This window comes from Stenella coeruleoalba (assembly GCF_951394435.1).
Source record: "Stenella coeruleoalba genome assembly, chromosome: 6".
In the NCBI taxonomy this organism is placed as follows: Eukaryota; Metazoa; Chordata; class Mammalia; order Artiodactyla; family Delphinidae; genus Stenella; species Stenella coeruleoalba.
Window position 1 is genome coordinate 49,904,646 of NC_137151.1, and position 23,949 is coordinate 49,928,594.

The 23,949-nt window shown below is 41.5% G+C and overlaps 1 protein-coding gene across 2 annotated transcripts in view; it reads right to left on the reverse strand.

Moving 5' to 3' along the window:
- CACNB4 (calcium voltage-gated channel auxiliary subunit beta 4) overlaps positions 1-23,949 on the reverse strand; it is a gene marked incomplete at its 5' end in the record, with an annotated part of 266,603 nt that overhangs the window by 33,823 nt on the left and 208,831 nt on the right. Inside the window, 6 exons of one of the 2 annotated variants that reach the window (XM_079924005.1) lie at positions 808-888; positions 1,112-1,131; positions 2,643-2,719; positions 10,796-10,926; positions 17,740-17,862; positions 19,961-20,080. In XM_079924005.1, the coding sequence (XP_079780131.1) occupies positions 808-888; positions 1,112-1,131; positions 2,643-2,719; positions 10,796-10,926; positions 17,740-17,862; positions 19,961-20,080 (552 nt within the window). Of the gene's footprint in view, positions 1-807; positions 889-1,111; positions 1,132-2,642; positions 2,720-10,795; positions 10,927-17,739; positions 17,863-19,960; positions 20,081-23,949 lie in introns of those variants that run through there. The other variant, XM_079924006.1, reaches the window with a different exon arrangement.

The following is a 23,949-nucleotide window of genomic DNA, read 5'->3' on the forward strand; positions in this document are numbered from 1 at the left end:
GGGGAAAAGGGAGGGTGGGGGAGAAGGAGATGGGATTCTTAAATCTGCCTCAAAGAGACTCATTAATTCACTCAACAAATGTGTACTGAATGCCTACTATGTGCCAGCCACTATGCTAACTCAGTGGGAAGGGTGCCTTGGAGGTTGCCCACCTTCAGATTTTAATGTCCTACCCACTTATTCTTATCCATGCTGGCATAAAGCCAAAATGGCAACATCTGAAATGCAGTGATCTAAGTCTTTACTCTTTTCCTTTTTGCATGGTTTTGTTTAATTAATCTCTGAAGGAGTTCACTAATACTTTTAGTGGAGTGTTTTTTTTTCTTTAATATGGTCTTTAAAGTAAAGAAGCAGAGAAATGTTTGGTGGAATATGCCATTGTCTTGAGCACGCAGCAAGGTGAGATCTGTTGGTGCTCTGAGGTGAGGTTTGCTGGCATATTGCCTGTATGTTCCCTTGTGCTGTTCATACTCTATTATTTCTAATAGCAACGGGAACAGTTGAGACAGAAAAAATCCTTTTCTTTGAATTGAATGCAGAGCAAATTTTTGACAAGAACTTCCCATTATAAATATTTTGAGGGAGCTATTTCTGAACACTGTAATACATGAAAGGCAAGAAGTGGGCCAGGGAGGGAAGAAAGAGTGAAGGGCCACGTAAGCCCCACGCTGCACCTCCTGCCTTCACGAGCTGAGGGCTGGCTTCTGTTAGGATCCGTGTGAAGGCAGACCCTGAGAAGCAAGCTCCAAATGGCTGTCACCTAGGTTCTTGATCAAGAACTGAAGCGTAACAGACTGGTATTTGTACCTCATAACCCTTCAGTGACGGCCCCACTAACACCACCGGACGCATGGATGGCACAACATCGTAGGGAGGGATGTGCTCCGTCTGAAAAAGATGATTGGACACGCGTGACAAGGGGAGGGTCAGCACACCTCCTCCACAGCCACAACATTCACAATCCTCAGGTCAAATGAGAAATGATGACCACAGGTCCCACCAAGGAGACTCCTCCCTTATTTTATAGCCATTTGGGTCACTGAAATGGAGCATTGCAGGCATGTATGGATAGAAACCTTCACAGCAGATTTAAAAAGGAAACACAACTTACCACTTTTTGCTTCTGTTTTGCTAAAAGACAACAATGAGAGCCATATCAAAATATGCAATCTCTGTCATTGTTAGCACATGCTTTTAAAAGAAGGAAGAATGTACCAATTTGTCCCTGTCATTTTCGTCATTTTCCAATTCACCCACTCTGCAAAGCACCACTCTACTATTTCATACTGGTCGGGCCAATTTTGAAGACAAATGCAAAAACAGACAACTTCCTCTCCGTTAGAATGGGCTTATATCCTGATTTCACGTGGGGTGGGGAGGGTGGATTTCATAATAACATTGGCTGGGCCACTCACAGGCCATGGGTTGTTCCTGTGCTGGACACACCATGCAGTGTGGCTGACAGCAACTTGGACAAATCAAATTTGATAAAAAGAAACTTAGAATAACAATTTGGATAGTAATGATCATTACCTCACTCACTAGTTATTTTTGGCTTTGTAATTTTGGTGAATTATCAAAAAATTTTGCGGTTCTTTTTGTGTTCTTAAGTCTTTCTGCTCACTTTCCAGAATATTGACACATTTTTCCTACTATGTTGCTCTTAATGTCAAGTAAGTTTATAATCAGTTATTCCTGTTCTTTCTTGTTTGTAATAGTGAAAAGCTGCAATGACCTAAATGTCCAACAAATGGGGATGAGGCAGAATATACTCAATATCTGATTAAAGTGGCTTTGTGGCCACCCAATCAGGTGCAGTCCATTTGCGGACAACCCAGAGACCCAGAGTTTGGCTCAGAGCCATGGAAATCAGGATTCACATGAACAAGGACCCACATACTCAGATCTGTTCCAGAATCAATCCAGTTTCCTGCAGTTAGGATAGACCAGGATAGACCTTGGATCTGTCATTCTGAATTGGTAATCCTGGATGACTTAATGCAGCATCAATTCTGGGCGGAATGAAATGAGCCTATAGGAGTCAGGGAACGTGGTGGAAGAAAAATTCCTGCTTGAATACCTCCACAGTTTCTAAATACACAACTCCTGATTGGGCCACCACTGTCTCTTCACTACCATTAATTCCAGGGCTCAGTTATCTGCTGTCCAAACAGAAGTGAGGTCATCTGGGCTCAACCTCATTCTCTGCTTCAACCCTCTCCACCTCCACAGCCCAGGCTGTACCAACACACCCTAAAGTTTTACATGGAGACTTAAATAGAGCATTTTCTTCAGACTTTACAACTTTGTAAAAACTTTTTAATTGGTTGGCCCTCACCATCTTAAAGTCTGCTGGGTTTCTGGGTGGAATAATGAACTTGCTTCTGAATGATTTATAAAATAGAGGGCAAATAAGATTTTACAAAATTATATTACCATGATCTGAATTTCTAGTACCACAAATACCCTTTAAATCAAATCAAATGACCATAGAAAGCAAATGAGCAATGAAAAGTTAAGTAGAAAAATCTTTAAGTCAAGTCTTTAAATTGCTTCCAAATTAGTAAAAATACTTGCATGTACTTTCAAATATTAAGAAAGGAATACATTCCATTAAAACAAGGTCTAACTGAAACCCTCACCTGTTGATGTGGGGGTTGCTCGAAATGTCCCTGATACCATTTCTCCAAGGCTTGAAGAAGAATTTCCACTGGATTTCCTAAGATACAGAAAAGGAACTTAAGACTCATTCCCCAAAGATGGCAGAGTAGAAGGATGTGCGCTCACTCCCTGTTGCAACAGCACTGGAATCACAAGTAACTGCTGAACAATCATCAACAGGGAGACACTGGAACTCACCAAAAAAGATACCCCACATCCAAAGACAAAGGAGAAGCCACAATGAGATGGTAGGAGGGGCGCAATCACAATAAAATCAAATCCCATAACTGCTGGATGGGTGACTCACAAACTGGAAAACACTTATACCACAGAAGTCCACCCACTGGAGTGAAGGTTCTGAGCCCCACGTCAGGCTTCCCAACCTGGGGGTCTGGCAACAGGAGGAGGAATTCCTAGAGAATCAGACTTTGAAGGTTAGCAGGATTTGACTGCAGGACTTCGACAGGACTGGGGGAAACAGAGACTCCACTCTTGGAGGACACACACAAAGTAGTGTGCACATCAGGACCCAGGGGAAGGAGCAGTGACCCCATAGGAGACTGAACCAGATCTACCTGCTAGTGTTGGAGGGTCTCCAGCAGAGGGGGGTGGCTGTGGCTCACCGTGGGGACAAGCACACTGGCAGCAGAAGTTCTGGGAAGTACTCCTTGGTGTGAGCCCTCCCAGAGTCTGCCATTAGCCTCACCAAAGAGCCCAGTAGGCTCCAGTGTTGGGTTGCCTCAGGCCAAACAACCAACAGGAGGGAACCCAGCCCCACCCATCATCAGTCAAGCAGATTAAAGTTTAACTGAGATCTGCCCACCCGAGCAACAGCCAGCTCTACCCACCACCAGTCCCTCCCATCAGGAAGCTTGCACAAGCCTCTTAGATAGCCTCATCCACCAGAGGGCAGACAGCAGAAGCAAGAAGAACAATTATGCAGCCTATGGAACAAAAACCACATTCACAGAAAGACAGACAAAATGAAAGGGCAGAGGACTATGTACCAGATGAAGGAACAAGATAAAACCCCAGAAAAACAACTAAATGGAGTGGAGATAGGCAACCTTCCAGAAAAAGAATTCAGAATAATGATAGTGAAGATGATCCAGGACCTCGGAAAAAGAATGGAGGTAAAGATTGAGAAGATGCAAGAAATGTTTAACAAAGACCTAGAAGAATTAAAGAACAGCCACCTAGAAGAATTAAAGAACAAACAAACAGAAATGAACAATACAATAACTGAAATGAAAAATACACTAGAAGGAATCAATAGCAGAATAACTGAGGCAGAAGAACAGATAACTGACCTGGAAGACAGAATATTGGAATTCACTGCTGTGGAACAGAATAAAGAAAAAAGAATGAAAAAAAATGAAGACAGCCAAAGAGACCTCTGGGACAACATTAAACGCAACAAAATTCACATCATAGGGGTCCCAGAAGCAGAAAAGAGAGAGAAAAGACCCAAGAAAATATTTGAAGAGATTATAGTCAAAAAATTCCCTAACATGGGAAAGGAAATAGCCACCCAAGTCCAGGAAGCACACAGTGCCAGGCAGGATAAACCCAAGGAGAAGCACACCAAGACACATGGTAATCAAACTGACAAAAATTAAAGACAAAGAAAAATTATTGAAAGGAACAAGGGAAAAACGACAAATAACATACAAGGGAACTCCAACAAGGTTAACAGCTGATTGCTCAGCAGAAACTCTACAAGCCAAAAGGGAGTGGCACAATATATTTAAAGTTATGAAAGGGAAGAATCTACAACTAAGATTACTCTACCCGGCAAGGATCTCATTCAGATTCGATGGAGAAATCAAAAACTTTACAGACAAGCAAAAGCTAAGAGAATTCAGCATCACCAAACCAGCTCTACAACAAATGCTAAAGGAACGTCTCTAAGTGGGAAACACAAGAGAAGAAAAGGACCGACAAAACCAAACCCATAACAATTAAGAAAATGGTAATAGCAACATACATATCAATAATTGCCTTAAACGTGAACGGATTAAATGCTCCAACCAAAAGACACAGGCTCACTGAATGGATACAAAAACAAGACCCGTATAGATGCCATCTACAAGAGACCCACTTCAGACCTACGGACACATACAGACTGAAAGTGAGGGAATGGAAAAAGATATTCCATGCAAATGGAAATCAAAAGAAAGCTGGAGTAGCAATACTCGTATCAGATAAAATAGACTTTAAAATAAAGAATGTTACAAGAGACAAGGAAGGACACTACATAATGATCAAGGGATCAATCCAAGAAGAAGATATAACAATTATAAATATATATGCACCCAAGATAGGAACACCTCAATACATAAGGCAACTGCTAATAGCTATAAAAGAGGAAATTAACAGTAACACAGTAATAGTGGGGACTTTAACACCTCACTTACAACAATGGACAGATCATCTAAACAGATTATTACTAAGGAAACACAAGCTTTAAATGACACAATAGACCAGATAGATTTACTTGATATTTATAGGACATTCCATCCAAAAACAGCAGATTACACTTTCTTCTCAAGTGCACACAGAACATTCTCCAGTATAGATCACCTCTTGGGTCACAAATCAAGCCTCGGTAAATTAAAAAAAATTGAAATCATATCAACCATCTTTTCCAACCACAACGCTATGAGATTAGAAATAAATTACAGGAAAAAAATGTAAAAAACACAAAACACATGGAGGCTAAACAAAATGTTACTAAATAACCAAGAGATCACTGAAGAAATCAAAGAGGAAATCAAAAAATACCTAGAGACAAATTACAACTAAAACATGATGTTCCAAAACCTATCGGATGCAGGAAAAGCAGTCCTAAGAGGGAAGTTTATAGCAATACAGGCCTACCTCAAGAAACAAGAAAAGTCTCAAAAAAACCAATCTAACCTTACACCTAAAGGAACTAGAGAAAGAAGAACAAACAAAACCCAAAGTTAGTAGAAGGAAAGAAATCATAAAGATCAGAGCAGAAATAAATGAAATAGATACAAAGAAAACAATAGCAAAGATCAATAAAACTAAAAGCTGGTTCTTTGAGAAGATAAACAAAATTGATAACCCTTTAGCCTAAGTCATCAAGAAAAAGAGGGAGAGGACTCAAATCAATAAAATTAGAAATGAAAAAGGAGAAGTTACAATGGACACCACAGAAACACAAAGCATCCTAAGGGACTACTGCAAGCAACTCTATGCCAATAAAATGGACAACCTGGAAGAAATGGACAAATTCTTGGAAAGGTATAACCTTCCAAGACTGAACTGGGAAGAAATAGAAAATATGAACAGACCAATCACAAGTAATGAAATTGAAACTGTAATTAAAAATCTTCCAACAAACAAAAGTCCAGGACCAGATGGCTTCACAGGTGAATTCTATCAAACATTTAGAGAACAGCTAACACCCACCCTTCTCAAACTCTTTCAAAAAACTGCAGAGGAATGAACACTCCCAAACTCATTCTATGAGACCACCATCACCCTGATACCAAAACCAGACAAAGGTGTCTCAAAAAAAGTAAATTACAGACCAATATCACTGATGAACATAGATGCAAAAATCCTCAACAAAATACTAGCAAACAGAATCCATCAACACATTAAAAGGATCATACACCATGATCAAGTGGGATATATCCCCAGGATACAAGGATTCTTCAATATATGCAAATCAATGTGATACACCATATTAACAAATTGAAGAAAAAAACTATATGATCATCTCAGTAGATGCAGAAAAAGCTTTTGACAAAATTCAACACCATTTATGATATAAACTCTCCAGAAAGTAGGCATAGAAGGAACCTACCTCAACATAATAAAGGCCATATATGACAAACCCACAGCAAACATCATTCTCAATGGTGAAAAACTGAAAGCATTTCCTCTAAGATCAGGAACAAGACAAGGATGTCCACTCTCACCACTACTATTCAACATAGTTTTGGAAGTCCTAGCCACGGCAATCAGAGAAGAAAAAGAAATAAAAGGAATACAAATTGGAAAAGAAGAAGTAAAAGTTTCACTGTTTGCAGATGACATGATACTATACATAGAGAATCCTAAAGATGCCACCATAAAACTACTAGAGCTAATCAATGCATCTGGTAAAGTTGCAGGATACAAAATTAATACACAGAAATCTCTTGCATTCCTATACACGAATGAAATATCAGAAAGAGAAATTAAGGAAACAATCCCATTCACCATTGCAGCAAAAAGAATAAAATACCTAGGAATAAACCTACCTAAGGAGGTAAAAGACCTGTACTCAGAAAACGGTGAGACACTAATGAAAGAAATCAAAGATGACACAAACAGATAGAGAGATATACCATGCTCTTGGATTGGAAGAATCAATATTGTGAAAATGACTATACTACCCAAAGCAATCTATGGATTCAATGCAATCTCTATCAAATTACCTATGGCATTTTTTACAGAACTAGAACAAACAATCTAAAAATTTGTATGGAAACACAAAAGACCCCAAATAGCCAAAGCAATCTTGAGGGAAAAAAACAGAGCTGGAGGAATCAGACTCCCTGACTTCAGACTATACCACAAAGCTACAGTAATCAAGACAGTATGGTACTGGTACAAAAACAGAAATATAGATCAATGGAACAGGATAGAAAGCCCAGAGATAAACCCATGCACCTATGGTCAACTAATCTATGACAAAGGAGGCAAGGGTATACAATGGAGAAAGACAGCCTCTTCAATAAGTGGTGCTGGGAAAACTGGACAGCTACATGTAAAAGAATGAAATTAGAACACTCCCTAACACCATACACAAAAATAAACTCAAAATGGATTAAAGACCTAAATATAAGACCAGACACTATAAAACTCCTAGGGGAAAACATAGGAAGAACACTCTTTGACATAAATCACAGCAAGATCTTTTTTGACCCACCTCCTAGAGTAATGGAAATAAAAACAAAAATAAACAAATGGGACCTAATGAAACTTAAAAGCTTTTGCAAAGCAAAGGAAACTACAAACATGACGAAAAGACAACCCTCAGAATGAGAGAAAATATTTGCAAACGAATCAACGGACAAAGGATTAATCTCCAAAATATATAAACAGCTCATGCAGATCAATATTAAAAATATAAACAACCCAATCCAAAAATGGGCAGAAGACCTAAATAGACACTTCTCCCAAGAAGACATACAGATGGCCAAGAAGCACATGAAAAGTTGCTCAACATCACTAATTATTAGAGAAATGCAAATCAAAACTACAATGAGGTATCACCCCACACCAGTTAGAATGGGGATCATCAGAAAATCTACAAACAACAAATGCTGGAGAGGGTGTGGAGGAAAGGGAACTCTCTTGCACTGTTGCTGGGAATGTAAATTGATACAGCCACTATGGAGAACAGTATGGAGGTTACTTAAAAACTAAAAATAGAATTACCACATGACTCAGCAATCCCACTACTGGGCATATACCCAGAGAAAACCATAGTTCAAAAAGACACATGCACCCCAATGTTCATTGCAGCACTATTTACAATAGCCAGGTCATGGAAGCAAACTAAATGCCTATTGACAGACAAATGGATATAGAAGATGTGGTACATATATACAATGGAATATTACTCAGCCATAAAAAGGAACGAAATTGGGTCATTTGTAGAGACGTGGGTGGATCTAGAGACTGTCATACAGAGTGAAGTAAGTCAGAAAGAGAAAAACAAATATTGTATATTAATGCATATATGTGGAACATAGAAAAATCATACAGATGAACCGGTTTGCAGGGCAGAAATAGAGACACAGATGTAGAGTACAAATGCATGGACACCAAGGAGGGGAAGTTGGTGGGGGGTGGTGGGATGAACTGAGAGATTGGGATTGACATATATATAGTAATATGTATAAAATAGATAACTAATAAGAACCTGCTGTATAAAAAAATAAACAAAATAAAATTCAAAGAAAAAAAAGACTCATTCCCCAGATTCCTTTGAAATAGAACTTGAGAGTACAAAGCTTTCTTTGGCCTTAATCCACTAAGTAATTCAAAACACACCAAGTCCTGCTATAGCGTACTTCAAGGATCTGCCCGAATGTTTTCTTTGACCTCCTTTCTCAGAGAAAGTGGGAAACTATCTAGGACCTGGAAATATTTTGCTAAAGTATGTCTCCTAATTATTCAATGCAGAAATGAGGCAAAAGAATCACTACTAGGAATGTTCTTGTGAACTGTCTTTTTAACCAACACTGGTCACCAGTACACTAGCTGGATGTCAAACACAGCTCAAAACAAGCAGTAAGATGTGGAAGAAGCACTTCTTATGTGGGGATCAGAATTAAGAACTGGCAGTAAGGATTTGGTCATGAATAATATTATGGAATGGAACGGAAGCTCATTCGTATTGGTTCCTGCATGTGGCTTGGGAAGCTTCCCTGGAGCCCACCAGGGCCCTCAGGAGCCCACCTTCCCACTTCTCCAGTGTCCCTTCCTTCAGTGCTTAAGTATGGTCCCTAGAGTTAGGACAATCTGATTTCTCCTCCCGGCTTTGCCCATTACTAGTCGTGGGACCTTGGCACACCATATCATATCTTTGTGCCTGAGTTTCCCCATCTCTAGAAGGAGAAACTATACTTCACAGTTGGTATAAAGATAAAAGAAGATCATGTCTTTGAGCTCTTGGTTTTACTCTTGTACCTGTGGGCAAAGTAAGCCTTTAGTTCAGAAGTGTAAAATAATTTTATGGAATAATAATAATAATAGTAGAATAACTTTGGAAATGGTGATAATAATTCATTTATTATTTCATTCAAATATCTATTGAGTATTCACTGTCCTAGAAACTAGGAATACAACAGTGGGGGGAAAAACAAAATTCCTTCCCTTATACAGACAAATTCTAACGGGAAATATCAGTATCAAACAGATGAATAGGTAAATATATAGTATTTCTGACAGTAATAAGTGCAACAGAGAAAATTGAGTCGGGAGAGAGATAGGAAGCAAGGGAAGAGAAGTGGATTCAACTTTAAATGTGGTGGCAGAAAAGGGGTCATTGAAAAGGTGATATTTAACTAAGATCTGAAGCAGATGGAGTGATCCAGTGGAAAAGCAAAGAAAAGCGTCCAGTGAAAGGAAACAGCAATTACAAAGGTCCTGAGACAGGAAAATGTGTTCCCACATGGATCAGCATGAGAGACAAAAAGTCTAGAGAAGAAGTAATAAGAGGGATTAATCATTAATAATGTTATAGGCATGATAATTAAAAGTGGGCTAACACTCTACTTTTGTGATCTCCTATCACTGTTTAAGAGGTTCCCATTATGACAAAGGCAAAAGGGCCCCTGAAGAACAGAGGAGTTTTTGAAACAGAAAAGGATCTAATAGAAAAAGGAGGTTGAGAGTTAAGAGAAAGAACTGATTCTATTTTAGAACTTTCAAAAAATGGTAACACATACCAAATCAGTACTTCAATGTAGGCTCACAATATATGCAGGCTCAGTATGATTCTGATTTCTCCTCTCAGGCTTTGCTTGTATCCCTGGGACCTTTAAATACCTGCACTCTGAGATCTTTGTGGCTACTTCATGAGTTCACTAGAGGTTAATTCATCTGAAGCTGGACAGAGTCTTACCCCAAGTACCAAGCGATGGCAGCAGCCACAGAAAACCCTGGACAAAGTGCTACTAGTCCCAGGATGGTATTGCATGTGCCATGGCATTCTGTGCCCACTTGAAAGAGAGTCTCTGAAAGTTAACCAAGAAGAGCCATGATGCCAGGTCAGGCCAGGCCCCCACTTACTGTACTGAGAAAGGATACCCTACACGACTCTCACAGAGGAAAGCTTAGGTTCCCAGGAGGGTTTGCTGAAGCCACAGAAAACAGTCTCCACTGTGGAATTCGTGTTGATTCCAGGGGTGTCCAGGCTTCAGCACACAATGGGGAGAGTGAACTATGTGAAACCCTTTTGTGTCAATTTCAGAAACACCTTGCACATAGAGAAGTAGCTTTTACTTTGAAAGCATATATGTTTAACCTAATAAGCAAACTTGAAAATATCACCTAATTTTCCTACTTCCTCCAAAAAAACTTTAGAGAAAGGAAGGAGCCTTACCCTCCGTGAAAACGTCCTCTTTTTTGTTCTTGCTGAATCCGTATGTTCTCCAATCTAAGTGGACTTGGGATGAAGCCAATCTCACAGCCTTCTTTCACCAGCCTTCCTATCCACCAATCATTGTTATATTTCTGGAATGCAGGAATAAAACTGCTCTCAACAGTAAGTCACTGATCTTCACATTTATAAATCTCAGGGGACCAAAAGAATGCAACACTATATTATATAATATTATACTATACTCTATTACATACACAAACACGATTTATAGTATACTATACTATATTATATATATCTGGGGTGGAGGAGTCCATAGAAGAAACCAGACTTTTAATCTAAAGGCCCAGAGAGTAAACACTTTAGGGTTTGCAGGCCATATGGTCTCTGCTGCAACTACTGTAATCTGCTCTTATGGTGTGGAAGCAGCCACAGTCAATACGTAAACAAGTAAGCACGCCTGTGCTTCAACAAATGTTTTCTTTCCAAAAAAGGCAGCAGGCTGGTTTCAGCCTGTGAGCCACAGTTTGCCAATCCCTGGGCAAAAGTCAGGTCTTAACATCTGGATTCCTTTGGTCCTTGTCAAGAAGCTCTAGCCAATTGTTAAGGAATAGATTTTACATGGATAAATAGGCACCCATGTAATTGGAACTCTGGAAGACAGGATCGACAAGTCTAAGACAAAATACACTGAAGAGTCTGTTTTTTTGTCAAAAGCTTTGAGGTAAAAATTCCACCCTACTATCTGTATTCTACTCTCTCTGGGGAAAAATTATAATCTTCCAAATATAGGTTTGCAAATCAAGGTCCATCTTACTACCTGAAGAAAAACAAGCCTACTCTTACAAAGGCTAAGCGTGTTATACATAAGTGGCATTTTTGAAATAATCTCCAAATGGCCTGAAGCCCAACAGGAATGAAGGAATTTCCATTTAAATAAAGTTCCATGACACATAAACTTGGGAAACAAACCCACACAAAGGCTTCAGCCAATATGGGGTGAACATGGTCCTATGTGATGGGCCAGCAAAACTGCATTTGTAATGATAGATTTGCTGAATCCTAGAGCAGGAGGCATAGTTAATCCAAGCTACCTGCCTCAAGGGAAGGTTTCTGCTAGGTGATTTCTAGAAAGCAGATATTAGTCCTACTGTTTACATCCTCCAGAGATAATTCCAAAAACTTCCTTTTGTGTCTTTAACAGTGTTGGGCAAGGTAACTCTCTCTCTTTGATCCAGAAACCATTTAGTTTTTTCGAAATGTAACTCTCTATGGTATATTGTGCTTAGCTCAGAGAACAGTAGAATTTATATGTATATGACATTGACACGCTGTGAAGGAGGAATGGATGATTCTGTTGAATCATCGCAGCATGAAATTCCAGGTAACTGAGTAATTCTGAGTAACAGCTTCACACTCAAAAGCAAAAAGATATGATTTAGAGATTTGGCCTTTGTTATGCACACAGCTCCTACACAAGGCCCGCATGGCATGCAGTCTGAGCCTGCCCTGAAGAAAAGAGTTGACCTAATATAAAATCTTGAACAATCTAGGTCTCAGTTTCTTCCATCTTTCCATAGTTTATTTCAGGATAACAGGCCTGAAATACCAGGCCCGTTTATTTTGGAATTAACAAAAGGCAACGGGACCCTTTCAGAATGCTTGGTGCACAGACCTGGAATTTAAATTTTACTGTGGTAGGGACAAAACACACAATGAGTCATAGTTTCCTAGGGCTTAAGTTACTTCCGGAAATCAAGTTAGCCCACCGGAACACTAACTTACTAAGTCGTATCCAAATAAACTTAAGGGGTTTCTGAAGTAGTTAACACAACTTCCCAAGATGTTTTACCTTAGTTCTAAGAAACAGTGAGACTCTGACTTAACGTTAATGAAAGTTCTTTGAGCCAATTTGGGGAAAGCTGCGTTGTATGTTCTAAAGCTTATTAAATCGCCTGTCCTTTGGTATATGTGATAAGGAGAGCTGTAGCGTTTCTCTGCATTGAAGCTTTTCGTTACTGAGGCAGTACTTATAACAGAGCATATACCAAATGGCCTTCTAGGTGATGGATGAGAGGAAAGGCTACAACTCGATTACAGAAATATGTTCCTTTGTGTTGATATTCTGGGAGCACACGCCAGTTTTCTGGCAAGGTCACCTTAGTGTTCCAATTCTTCTCATTTCCCTAAAACGATGAGCACTTTCTCTTTCTGAGATGTTTCCTTATCTGCGACCTCGTGAAAACACGTGGCTCAAATCCACATAGGATTACCAACTCAATACCATACATCAAACTGCCAGACAAGAGAAAGTCACTGATGAAGGAGCACATACTTCAAAAAAGCAACCCACTGGACAAATGGAGAAGATTGACGGAATGGAGGAAAGCAATAAAATATAGCAAGGTGGGGATAAGGGTGTGAGTAGTGTGCATGGAATATGTGAAAACTTCTCTTACCATTTAAAGTGCTGCTTCTCCTTGGAAACGATGGGTATGAGCAGCTAATGAATACGGTTTGGTCATTTTTGATGGGAATGGTGAGACAAAGTCAACGTAACCATTCAGATGTCAGGGTACGTGTTTCAGGTAAAGAGTCCTTGTCTTCGAGGCAAATATGGATATCCCCACCACATACACGATTGAGAAAGCAGAAGCCATCAACTCAGTGCTTCCTCAGCTTCTTATAACCAAGGCTCTGAGCTGTGTGTGCCTGCACTCATCTTTGTCCTGCATGTTATAACGAATCAGTGTTCCCCTTCGTATCAGAGGTCTGTCTCTCCTCTCGGGGTCTGGATCCCACGCTTCCTGACTACCAAAAACTTGACTCCTTTGCCTATCTCTCCTTTCCCATCAATCTCTCCCTCTCTCTCTGGTGGTTAATAGCAGCACGTACTGGTGCTCTGATAGCTCCCATCTTGAAAGGAAAGCTCTTTGGACTTCATACGCTCTTCAGTCTACTGCCCGGTCAGTGTCAACTCCCTTGAAAGCACCGTCTGTGCTTGCTAAATATACTTCCTAACGCCCCTTCTCTCCTCATTACACTCCATCCAGCTTCTGTCTCTCTGTCTCCACAACTCCAGACAATGGTCCCAGTGACTTCGTTGCTACTGACCACTTTGCCAACCCGACATCCATTCCTTTCTCCTTGTCTTAGGTGACGTGTCGCAACACTGGCCACAGCTGGTTGCTGCCTCCTTTTGGATACGCTCTTCTCTCTTGATGTCCATGCCTTGCTCTGTCCTGATTTTCCTCCCAAATCTCATGTTTCTCCTTTTCCTTAATTGTTGAATCTTTTCATGCACCCCACTTTTGCAGGATGGAATTCCTTTGAGTTTGATCCAGGGCTGTTTTCTCTCCTCCCTCTCCTCTCTCTTTAGGTGACTTCTGTCGTTACCTCAGCTTTAAATGCCACCGGGATAAACTAATGATCCAAACTTATTTCTTTGGCCCAACCCCGTCCTCTGAGCTCCAAATTCTTACATCTAACTTCCTCCTTCATATCTCCTTTGAGATGTCTACTCCCTAACCTCCCTTCCCATCTGTCCTTACTCCACCCTGGTCAACTCCATCCTAGTTGCTCAATTCATAAAGCTTGATTTCCTTGATCATCTTGGATTTCTCCCTCAATCTTAGTTCCTACATGTGGTCCATCAGCAGCACAGATCATTGAACTTCCACAATATATGTCAAAGGTGTCTACTTCTTTCCATCTCACTGACATCAGGCCAGCTCAGTCCCATTATCTCTCATCTAAAATGGTTCTAACAGTCTCCCTGATTCCGTACTTACCCCACTCCAATCCACTGTCTCTACAACAATCAGAATAGCCTTCAAATAATAAATTCATCCCACTCCTCTGCTTTTGAAGTCTTCAGTGCCATCTTATTATACTTAGAATAAAATATGAAGTCTTGCCGTCACCTTAAGGTCCTACTTGACCTGTGCCCTGCTTACTTCTACAACTGTTTCCTGCTACGGGCTCACTGCGTTCCAGGCATATGACCTTCTTCCAGTTGATTGATTGTGCCAGCTTATTTTGTCCTACCACAGGGCCTTTACACATGCTGTCCCCTCTCCCTAGAAGGTTTCTTCTTTCTTCTTTTTTTTTTAAGGCTGGCTACCCTGCGTAATGGTCACATACTCAGGAAGGCTTCTCTGATCACCCCTATATTTAAAAGTACATAACCTCCTCATCCCTATATTTTAAGATTCCCAGCATCCAGTTCATTTTTTACACAAAGCATTCACAATTTGTAATGATTTATTTTTTCATTATCTGTCTCCCCACTAGAATTTAAGTCCATGAGGGAAGGTACTCTGTCTTTGTTTACAGCTGTCAGACAACATCTGTCAGACAACATCTGTCAGACAATATCTGCCAACATTAGCACACACTACATGCTCAAGAACTATATCTTGAATGGAACAAAGGAACAAATGTAGAATTTCACCCAGTTCACATGGCACAATGCAAAGACAGTGAGACATCTGTAGACATCCCAGTGTTTGACCTACTTGCTATCGTATAGTTAAAAAATTTTAAATGTATATGTCTTGGTGTCATTAATGCTATCGTAGAATACAGAGTTTTGAAAGACAGTGATTTTCAAATTGTTATATATTAACTGTGCACATCTTGTTTTGGGCCAGAGGGTAAATGCTGGTGTCTCAGTGACATTACGTGACAGGTTTATGTTGATCACATTCCTCAGGCTCCTCAGGGTCAGGTTTCACTTTATTGTTCCACCCTTACACTCTCCTTTTTCTTTTTTTTAAATGTTTTTTAATTAGTAAACTTTATTTTTAAGAGCAGTTCTAGGTTCATAGCAGAATTGTGGGAAAAGTACAGAGAGTTCCCATATACCCCTGCCTCCACACATGCATAACCTCCCCCACTATCAACATCCCACACTAGAGTGGTACATTTGTTACAATGATGAATCTACAATGACGCATCATTCTCACCCAGAGTCATGTTGTACCTTCTATGGGTTTTGACAAATGTGTAATGACATGTATCCACCATTATATCCACTCTCCGTTTTCTAAGATCCAATTTCTAACGGCTCCTTTCCAGCAGAGCCAATGGAGACTATCAAGTAGGAATGTCCTCCAATGTATGCCTCCAGCCCCACTGGAAAATCCTGTGCAGAACAGGGAAGTTCAAGGAAGGCAAGACTTTCCTCCTGACTCGGCTTACTTCTTGTGCCAATATTCCGGATGCCATCTCCTTCCCTCTACTCCAGCCCCTCATTCTATCAGTTAGGTCTTTTCCTTCCCATATATATCACTGGGTTCAACATCTCAGCATGGAAAACATATTAAAATCTTTCCCATCCTAAAAAAACAAAAAAAAGCAAATAAACTTGTAAAAACACTCCCTCAACTCTATGCTGCCTTCTCCTGGCTAAAACCTGTCCTCCTTTTCAACTCAAAGCATTTAGGAAGAGCAAACTGCAATTCCTCTCCTCTGGCCTCCACATTATGTGGGGAAAGGCCCATTGAGTAACTCCATGGGAGGTTCCCAGTGCCCCAGACACAGTGCACCTAATAGCAAATTCATAATCACGTCACCCCTGTCACTAATCTTCTCCCCTCTCGGCCTTCTTTATTTTGATAGCTGACACCACCCTCTGCCCTTTCAGGTGAGCTAGAGAAACTGCCCTCCATCCTTCATTTCTCTTCATCTCACTTTCTCCACTATCCCCCCCCACCACCATGTGAAATCTTCCAATCTGGTCTATTTGCCTCTTAACTCTCTCTCCAAGCTGCTCCCTCTTTCTATCATCTCTGCTTCAGCCACTGTCTAGACTTACCATGTCTCCCCAGCCTCTGCAATACTCCCTCGACCATCAGAGTCACCATGCTAAGATACGAGGCTGGTCACATCCATCCTTTATTTAAAATTCCTCTCCAGCCCACTGCCTGGTGATCGAGTCCAGCCTCCTTGCCATGGCCTACGAGGTCCTTTCTCATCTGGCCCCTGCCTCTCTGACGTGGCCCATCCCCTGTACCACTCCCCGCTTACCGCCCTCCAGCGGTGCTGTGCTCATTGCCCCTGGCTGTCCCTTCCACCTGAAACCGCCACCCCTCACCCCAGCCTGAATTCAGGCTTCACCACTTCTGAAGAGCTTTCCAGCCCCCCACCCTCCTCTTCCTGAGCCGGATGGTCCCTCCTGCTCTTTCTTTGGGCTCCCACAACACCCATTCAATTTTACTATAACAGAACTTCTCAACCCATGCAGAAACTATGCACTAGTTTGTCTCCCCCACCAGACTCTGAGCTCCCTGGCCGAGGGGACAGTGGACCTTCAGTTCTGATCCCCAAATGCCCAGCACGATGTCTGACATAAAGGAGGATTTCAATATACCCAGGTTGAGTAAATGAAAGTTTTTGATGTCACTATTCCATCTTTCAAGATGCGAGGCCTCAAGTACTCAATCCCTCAAGGTTTCTATTTCCCAAAGTCCTCTGCCCTTCTCTTAACTTTAACAATTTAATTATTATACTCTGTAGTGTTGGTTTGGCGGTCAAGGTCCACGGGACAATAATCCAGATGTTTATAATTACAACATCCCTTGTAAATGGTGCCTTCTGGGTAGGAGCCATGCCACCAAACTCACGTTTCCCTAAATTGGATCCATTGATCTATGTCAATGGATCTATCATGGTAGGTGATTAAAAGGTGACCAGAGGACCACAGGTCTATCCTAAATCAATCCTCTGATGATTGTGATTCAATGTTTTAAATGTGTGATAATGTAAGCAATGATCTCAGGCTTCCAAATCTCGCTGAGAAGGAATGGATTTGGAAGGCTTAGTCAATTAAATGAGGTAACACATTGGCAGCTCCTCAGCGCTTCTCTCCATTTAGTTTGGCTCAGAGCTGATTCCTGGCCTTGGCCTTGTAGCAGGTTAGGGGATACAGAGTGTCCTACATTTACCTCTTTAATGTGTAGAAAGTCCTTGGCGTCAAAGGAGATGGCCGTGCTTGGAACAGGCACATCCTCATCCAAGGCACCACAGTAGCTCACATTCGTCTTCACAGCAAATGCTACAGGTTTGGACTGGGAACAGAACCATGGAATAAGGATGGAGGGAGGAAGACAGAAGAGGATTTTTCACACTGAAATGTAGAACCAGATAATGGATAGTACCAGGCAGTAAGGGAAATCACTTTCCAAAGAGGGATCTCAATGGGTTCCACATTTCCAGGCAGCAGTGAGAAATCTGCAGAAAGGGCTCTGAAGAGGATTCAGTCCCAGCAGCCCGACCATGTTCCCCCTCCTGTCGTACTTTCCAACATCCCAAAGAATCGTGCCCTAAAATTTGGGGGGAAGGGATGGAAAGGCGGGAGGGGAGTCTGCTTTGGCCTCTAGTCATAAAACTCATGTTTATTATTTTAAATGGTAACAGACGCCTCCACCTTGGCATACAGGAAATGTGTGCTGGGTCTTAAATAAAAAGGTGGTGGAGGGTTAAAATAAATATTTTTGAAATAGCCTTAGGCCTGAAAACCTGCAGGATCTCACTCAATAGAATACCTTGTCCTGCCAGGGAAAAGAAAGCCCAGTCCGAATAGACAGGAAGGGCGGAGCTGCTCACTCATCACCTTCTCCCTAGCTAACAAAAGCTGCTTCTGAAACTTTTCTTAGACAGATTCCTCCGCAGCAAAGTGCTCTCGGGCTGGTGCAGCTTGGCAGAGGTTAAGTAAGCCACCAGCCTAAGCTAACAGCGCTGTTGCTGACATTTGGGTGACCACAATAGCCACAAAATAAACTCTGAGAGAAACCTAAAACAAAATTTAGCCACAAGGAAGAACACCAGTTTCCAGCAATCCCGGGCTGCTCTGTTATGGGCTCATTTATTCGTGCTGGGACCATGCCTGGGAGCAACAGCACTGAGGCAGGATCCGAGTTAGAGTCTCACTGATGTCCTTTCCCAGGTGCTGCTCCAACCCCCTTCCGCCAACCAGCACAGGTAGCATGGGTGTGGAAGCAAAGGAAGACACCTTGTGAACCTGCCTCATCCTCCTCTTCCCGCTCTTTTAAACATTTTACTGTAAAAACAGAAAAGGGGGGCTTCCCTGGTGGCGCAGTGGTTGAGAGTCCGCCTGCCGATGCAGGGGACACGGGTTCGTGCCCCTGTCTGGGAAGATCCCACATGCCGTGGAGCGGCTGGGCCCGTGAGCCATGGCCGCTGGGCCTGCGTGTCCGGAGCCTGTGCTCCGCAACGGGAGAGGCCACAACAGTGAGAGGTCCACATACCGCAAAAAAATAAAAATAAAAATAAAAATAAGTAAGTAAATTAATTAATTAAATAAAAATAGAAAACGGAAGGAGTTCACTTTATCTGAGCTTTTTTTTTTTTCTCCTAAAAATTAGAAAGACTAGATCAATATGCGTTAGGAGTCTATAGTGAAGGGCAAAGGAGGAGAGGCTGACCAGGAACATGTTATATCTGTTACTGTGCATAAAATTTCATTTGACAAAAGGGGTCTGTGCTTAAAAAAAAAAAAAAAGTCTGAAAGACATAGCATGGGAGATCTCTAGTGACTCAGTTCTAACATTCAAAAATGCAATTTGTTCTTTGTTGCCTCCTATGGGGCAGGGATTCCTATGGGGGCCCCTCCCTGTGGAATATCTGAAGGTCTCTTGCGGCAAAGCCTTTCATTGCTCATCTTTGCTGAAATGCTAATCGTTGTTCAAAGCTCTGAACGGTGAACTTGAGGTGCGAGATTGACACCAAGAGGGAAGAACAGAGACACCAACAGGGAGACCCACTGACCAGTTATGCACGTGTGGCCTGCAATGAAGGCTGCTGTCTTGGAGAACGGGGCAAGCACGCTGGTTCCTTGGGAGGCCCTCTAATGACAGTGGGAGGGGCAAGCTGGATATGGGGCACAATCTCTAAGTTAGAAGATGACCAAGAATTTTCACCAGCAAACCAAACACAAAAGGTAGGTGAAGGGGTCCGTGTCTCAGGATATGGCTCCCTGAGAATGTTACTATCAGGGGTGAACAGATCACGGGAGCCTTGCAATCTGGTGCCTTATCAGAATGATCATAAAATGATTACTCCAGAGAAATCTGAGGCAGGGGAAGAGCAGCTGATACCTGCTGAGCAACATGCCACTTTGGAACCCAAGAGGGGCAAGAACGTCACCTTTGCTCTCTCAAGCTGGATGGCCGCCTGCTGCTCTCTCTCTTGCCGAATTGCTTCCCGATCCTCTTCCAGAGAGACATCGGAGTCAGACGGCCTGCTCGTGTAGGAATCCGCTGAACCCTGGAAAGGAAAACCCGGAGTAGCTTGAATGAGGTGATGTGGAGCTTCTTAAATCATCACATCTAACAGCATCCTGGAGTGGGTTCTTCTCATTTGCATAGAATTTGATAAATACGCTCTATGCCTTATTGCAGACATAAATTTAGATGGCAGAATATAGTTAAGCATCTGAGTAATTCGGAAGGTAGCAATGTTAGGAAGGGAAATATTTTGACTAGATTAAGTGCTAGAAAGTAAACTGCAATGAAAATTATGTGATGTTCAGCCCCAATTCTTCTTGTTTTGTGCTATCTTTATATTAAGCCCATATCAACTTGCGGAACTGAAATTTCATTCCATTCTCTGTTTTATATACAGATTTTTAAAAGAGTAAGAGATTTAGCCTATTACAAGAGTAACTCCTACCCATATCTTGGATTACAGATGATCAATTTAAGATTTCAACACAGCAAATCAGAAACCTGAATTAGTAAAATGATTTTCAGTTCCATTGTCAACGCCATTGAACAAGGATGTCCTCAACTGAAGCCCATTCCTAGAAGGACTATTTGAACAATAATGAAATCCAGCCTGACTCATGTGGCCAAGGAATTTTGGGCAGTGGACATCACTTGGTGCTCATGCCATAAGAAGAGATGAAAACCACAGCAGCTGAAAAGTTAAAAACAAAAACAAACACCCCAGAAGCTTGCTTTCTGCTTGCTAAAAGAACATCACCCTTACAATTTCCTTAAGCTGGCATTAGAAGTTGATATTTGTGTAGATGATATTTCCACAGCAGACGTATTGATAAGACTGGTGTATTTGGCATGTTTCATAAACCAGGTACAGATTCTAGAAGGCGTATGCTTATCCATATAGCTGAGAATTTGCTACCCACTGCAAAAAAATAACTCTAAGAATGGCTGACTGCTGAAAAGGGCACTTTGAAAGTTTTTTCTAAACTTAGAAATGTTAGGGTTTGTTTGTTTATACATTATTTGTGAATTTGCTGCCTGTATGGGTAGCTTTGTCTCAGTAGAGGGTGTCATTTTAGCTGGGGTAGTCTTTCCCACCATAAAAAAAATCCCAGCACAGATTTTTCTGGCAGCCTAGAACAATAATTCCTGGTTAGAGTTTTATCAGAAGGCCCAGTAGAACCCTGGTTCTAAATTCTAACTCTGCAACCCACTTTTGAAGACTTTATACAAGTTCCTAGACCACTCTAAGACTCAGTCTCCTCTTCTGTAAAATGGGGATGTGGTTTACTTCACAGAATTAAATGGAATAGGATATAATGAATCCCTGATTATTGAGCCCTGGCTGTCACACCAGCGTGGGGCTAGATGCTTTGCACACCTTATCTCACTGAATCCTTAGAGCAGTGGGTAAGCTGGGATTCAAACACGGGTAATCCAACCGTAGAGCCAGCAGTTTCAAACCCTACATTGAACTGGACTTGAAAAAATATTTACTCTAGGACCTGGCACATAGTAGGCACACAATAAATAGCCATTCTCATTTCTATTTCCTAGTGCTGGTATTTCTACCTTGATTTAAAAAAAAAAAGAGTTAAGAGATTCTAATCATTTTTCAGCTTACTTACATATGCAAGTAAGTTGCCCATCTTGAAATGTACAGTATCCTTTTTTATTGTATTTGCTGCATAGAAAACATGATAAGTTTTTTTCCCCAGCTTTACTGAGATATAATTGACATATAACACTGTGCAAGTTTAAGGTGCACAATGTGTTGATTTGATACATTTATATATTGCAAAATGATTATACTATAAGTTTCATAACTGCAGTGTGTCCAAATCCATGCACTTTATGCAGTGCTTTTGAAAGTGCCCTTTACAGAGGAAATGTATTTGCTAACCAAATTATAACCAAACTCATCTGTGCAAATCTACTGGGGAAAAATCTGGACCTACAAAATAAATAAGTACAGGGTGACTATTTTATAGATGCATTCATTGCTTAAAAAAGAGCTACCCTGGGCTTCCCTGGTGTTGCAGTGGTTGAGAGTCCGCCTGCCGATGCAGGGGACACGGGTTCATGCCCCGGTCTGGGAAGATCCCACATGCCACGGAGCAGCTAGGCCCGTGAGCCATGGCCGCTGAGCCTGCACGTCCAGAGCCTGTGCTCCGCAACGGGAGAGGCCACGATAGTGAGAGGCCCGCGTACCGCAAAAAAAAAAAAAAAAAAAAAAAAAAAAAAGCTACCTTGAAGTCCTTTAAAACAAGAGAGTTCTATCAGCATAAATCTTTTGTCCAAATTTAGGTATATCTGCATAAAATCCAGAGGAAGAGAGAAAGGAAACAATGTTTCTAAAAAATATATGAAAACGGTTTTGTGTTAGTTCTAGGCAATGCTTTGCTGAAGTGTGATGTGTGTGGTAGACCATTTTAAGGTGTTAGATGTCTGCGAAAGTGTCTGGACTATAAAGTGATTACGATGCAGGAAGTCAGGAAGGAGGCACTTGTTTTGAAAACACGTGCTGGGGAAGGCTAACAACTGCAGTTCACAAGAAAGCAGGCTGCCCAGTGGAGCAGTGAGTCAAACAGCTAAAATACACAAGCCACTGTTGACACTAGGAGATGGCTAATTTCCTGAAAACTCCGTTAACGATTTTTCAAATCCTGGCATTCAATCCTCTGTGCACACAAGGAGTGACTCAAGGGCTCCTGCAAATAAACTTTATTTTGAAATGTGAACAAGACTGTTAAGAATTTCAAAATTACTTAATAAGTTCTACTATTGCCAAGTATGTAAAAGCACACAATATTCTAAGAATATTGGTAGAGGGAAAAATAAAGCACTGTGATATTTATTTTTATAATTACAGTGTGAGATTCACAGCATTTACTCTGTTTTTTGTTTTTTTTTCTTTCAATGACATCTACATTTCTCTGAACATGGAAATCATTGCTGCTGTCTCTCAAGGTCCTAGGGATAGCAGAGATCCAACATCAAGAGCCCAAATTTGGCCCATGGACATGTTCTGCTGGCTTGGCACAGAACTGGTTTCTTGTTTCTATTGATTTTTATTTGATTTGTTTCAACTGGTTGATAGAGAGTACAGACAGGAGAAAGAAAGGAAAAGAAAAAGAACCTAGGTTGTTTACAAAGACACAGAGAGCAGAAGAAGAGAGCCACAGAGAGGCAAGAGGAGACTGCCTGGGCCGGACTAGAGGGAGGATGGGGAAGGGAAGTGGGGCTGCAGCAGGCTTAGTAGGACTGGAGGGTCGGGGGGACTGCCCAGAGGTCTGGTTAAACCTTTATGATCAGGAAGAGGGAAACTGCAAGAAGGGAATAATGCTAGATGCTAAGAGGACAGAACTAAAGATATAAAGGTTACTAGCTCTGGCCAAAGGTAAAAACTGCAGCCCCATCAGCTTTTTGTTTTCCAAAATTCCACTTAATAAAATCGGCAAAGAGCAAGGCACCCAACTCATCAAGTGAGCCAAACCTGGGCTGTTAATCTATGTGTAAGATGCATGACAGAGGCTAGTCCCTCAAAAGTTCCTAAGCAGAAACCATTGCAAGTCACATCTTTGAGTCTCCAAAGAAACAACTAAATTGGGAGGAAAAAATGGAAACAATTGCTGCAAGTCTTTTTTTTTTTTTTTTTGCGGTACGCGGGCCTCTCACTGTTGTGGCCTCTCCCGTTGCGGAGCACAGGCTCCGGACGCGCAGGCTCAGTGGCCATGGCTCACGGGCCCAGCCGCTCCGCGGCATGTGGGATCTTCCCGGACTGGGGCACGAACCCGCATCCACTGCATCGGCAGGTGGACTCTCAACTACTGCGCCACCAGGGAAGCCCGCTGCAAGTCTTTTTATATATATAACATTACATATGTATGTATAAAATAATGCATCCTAATG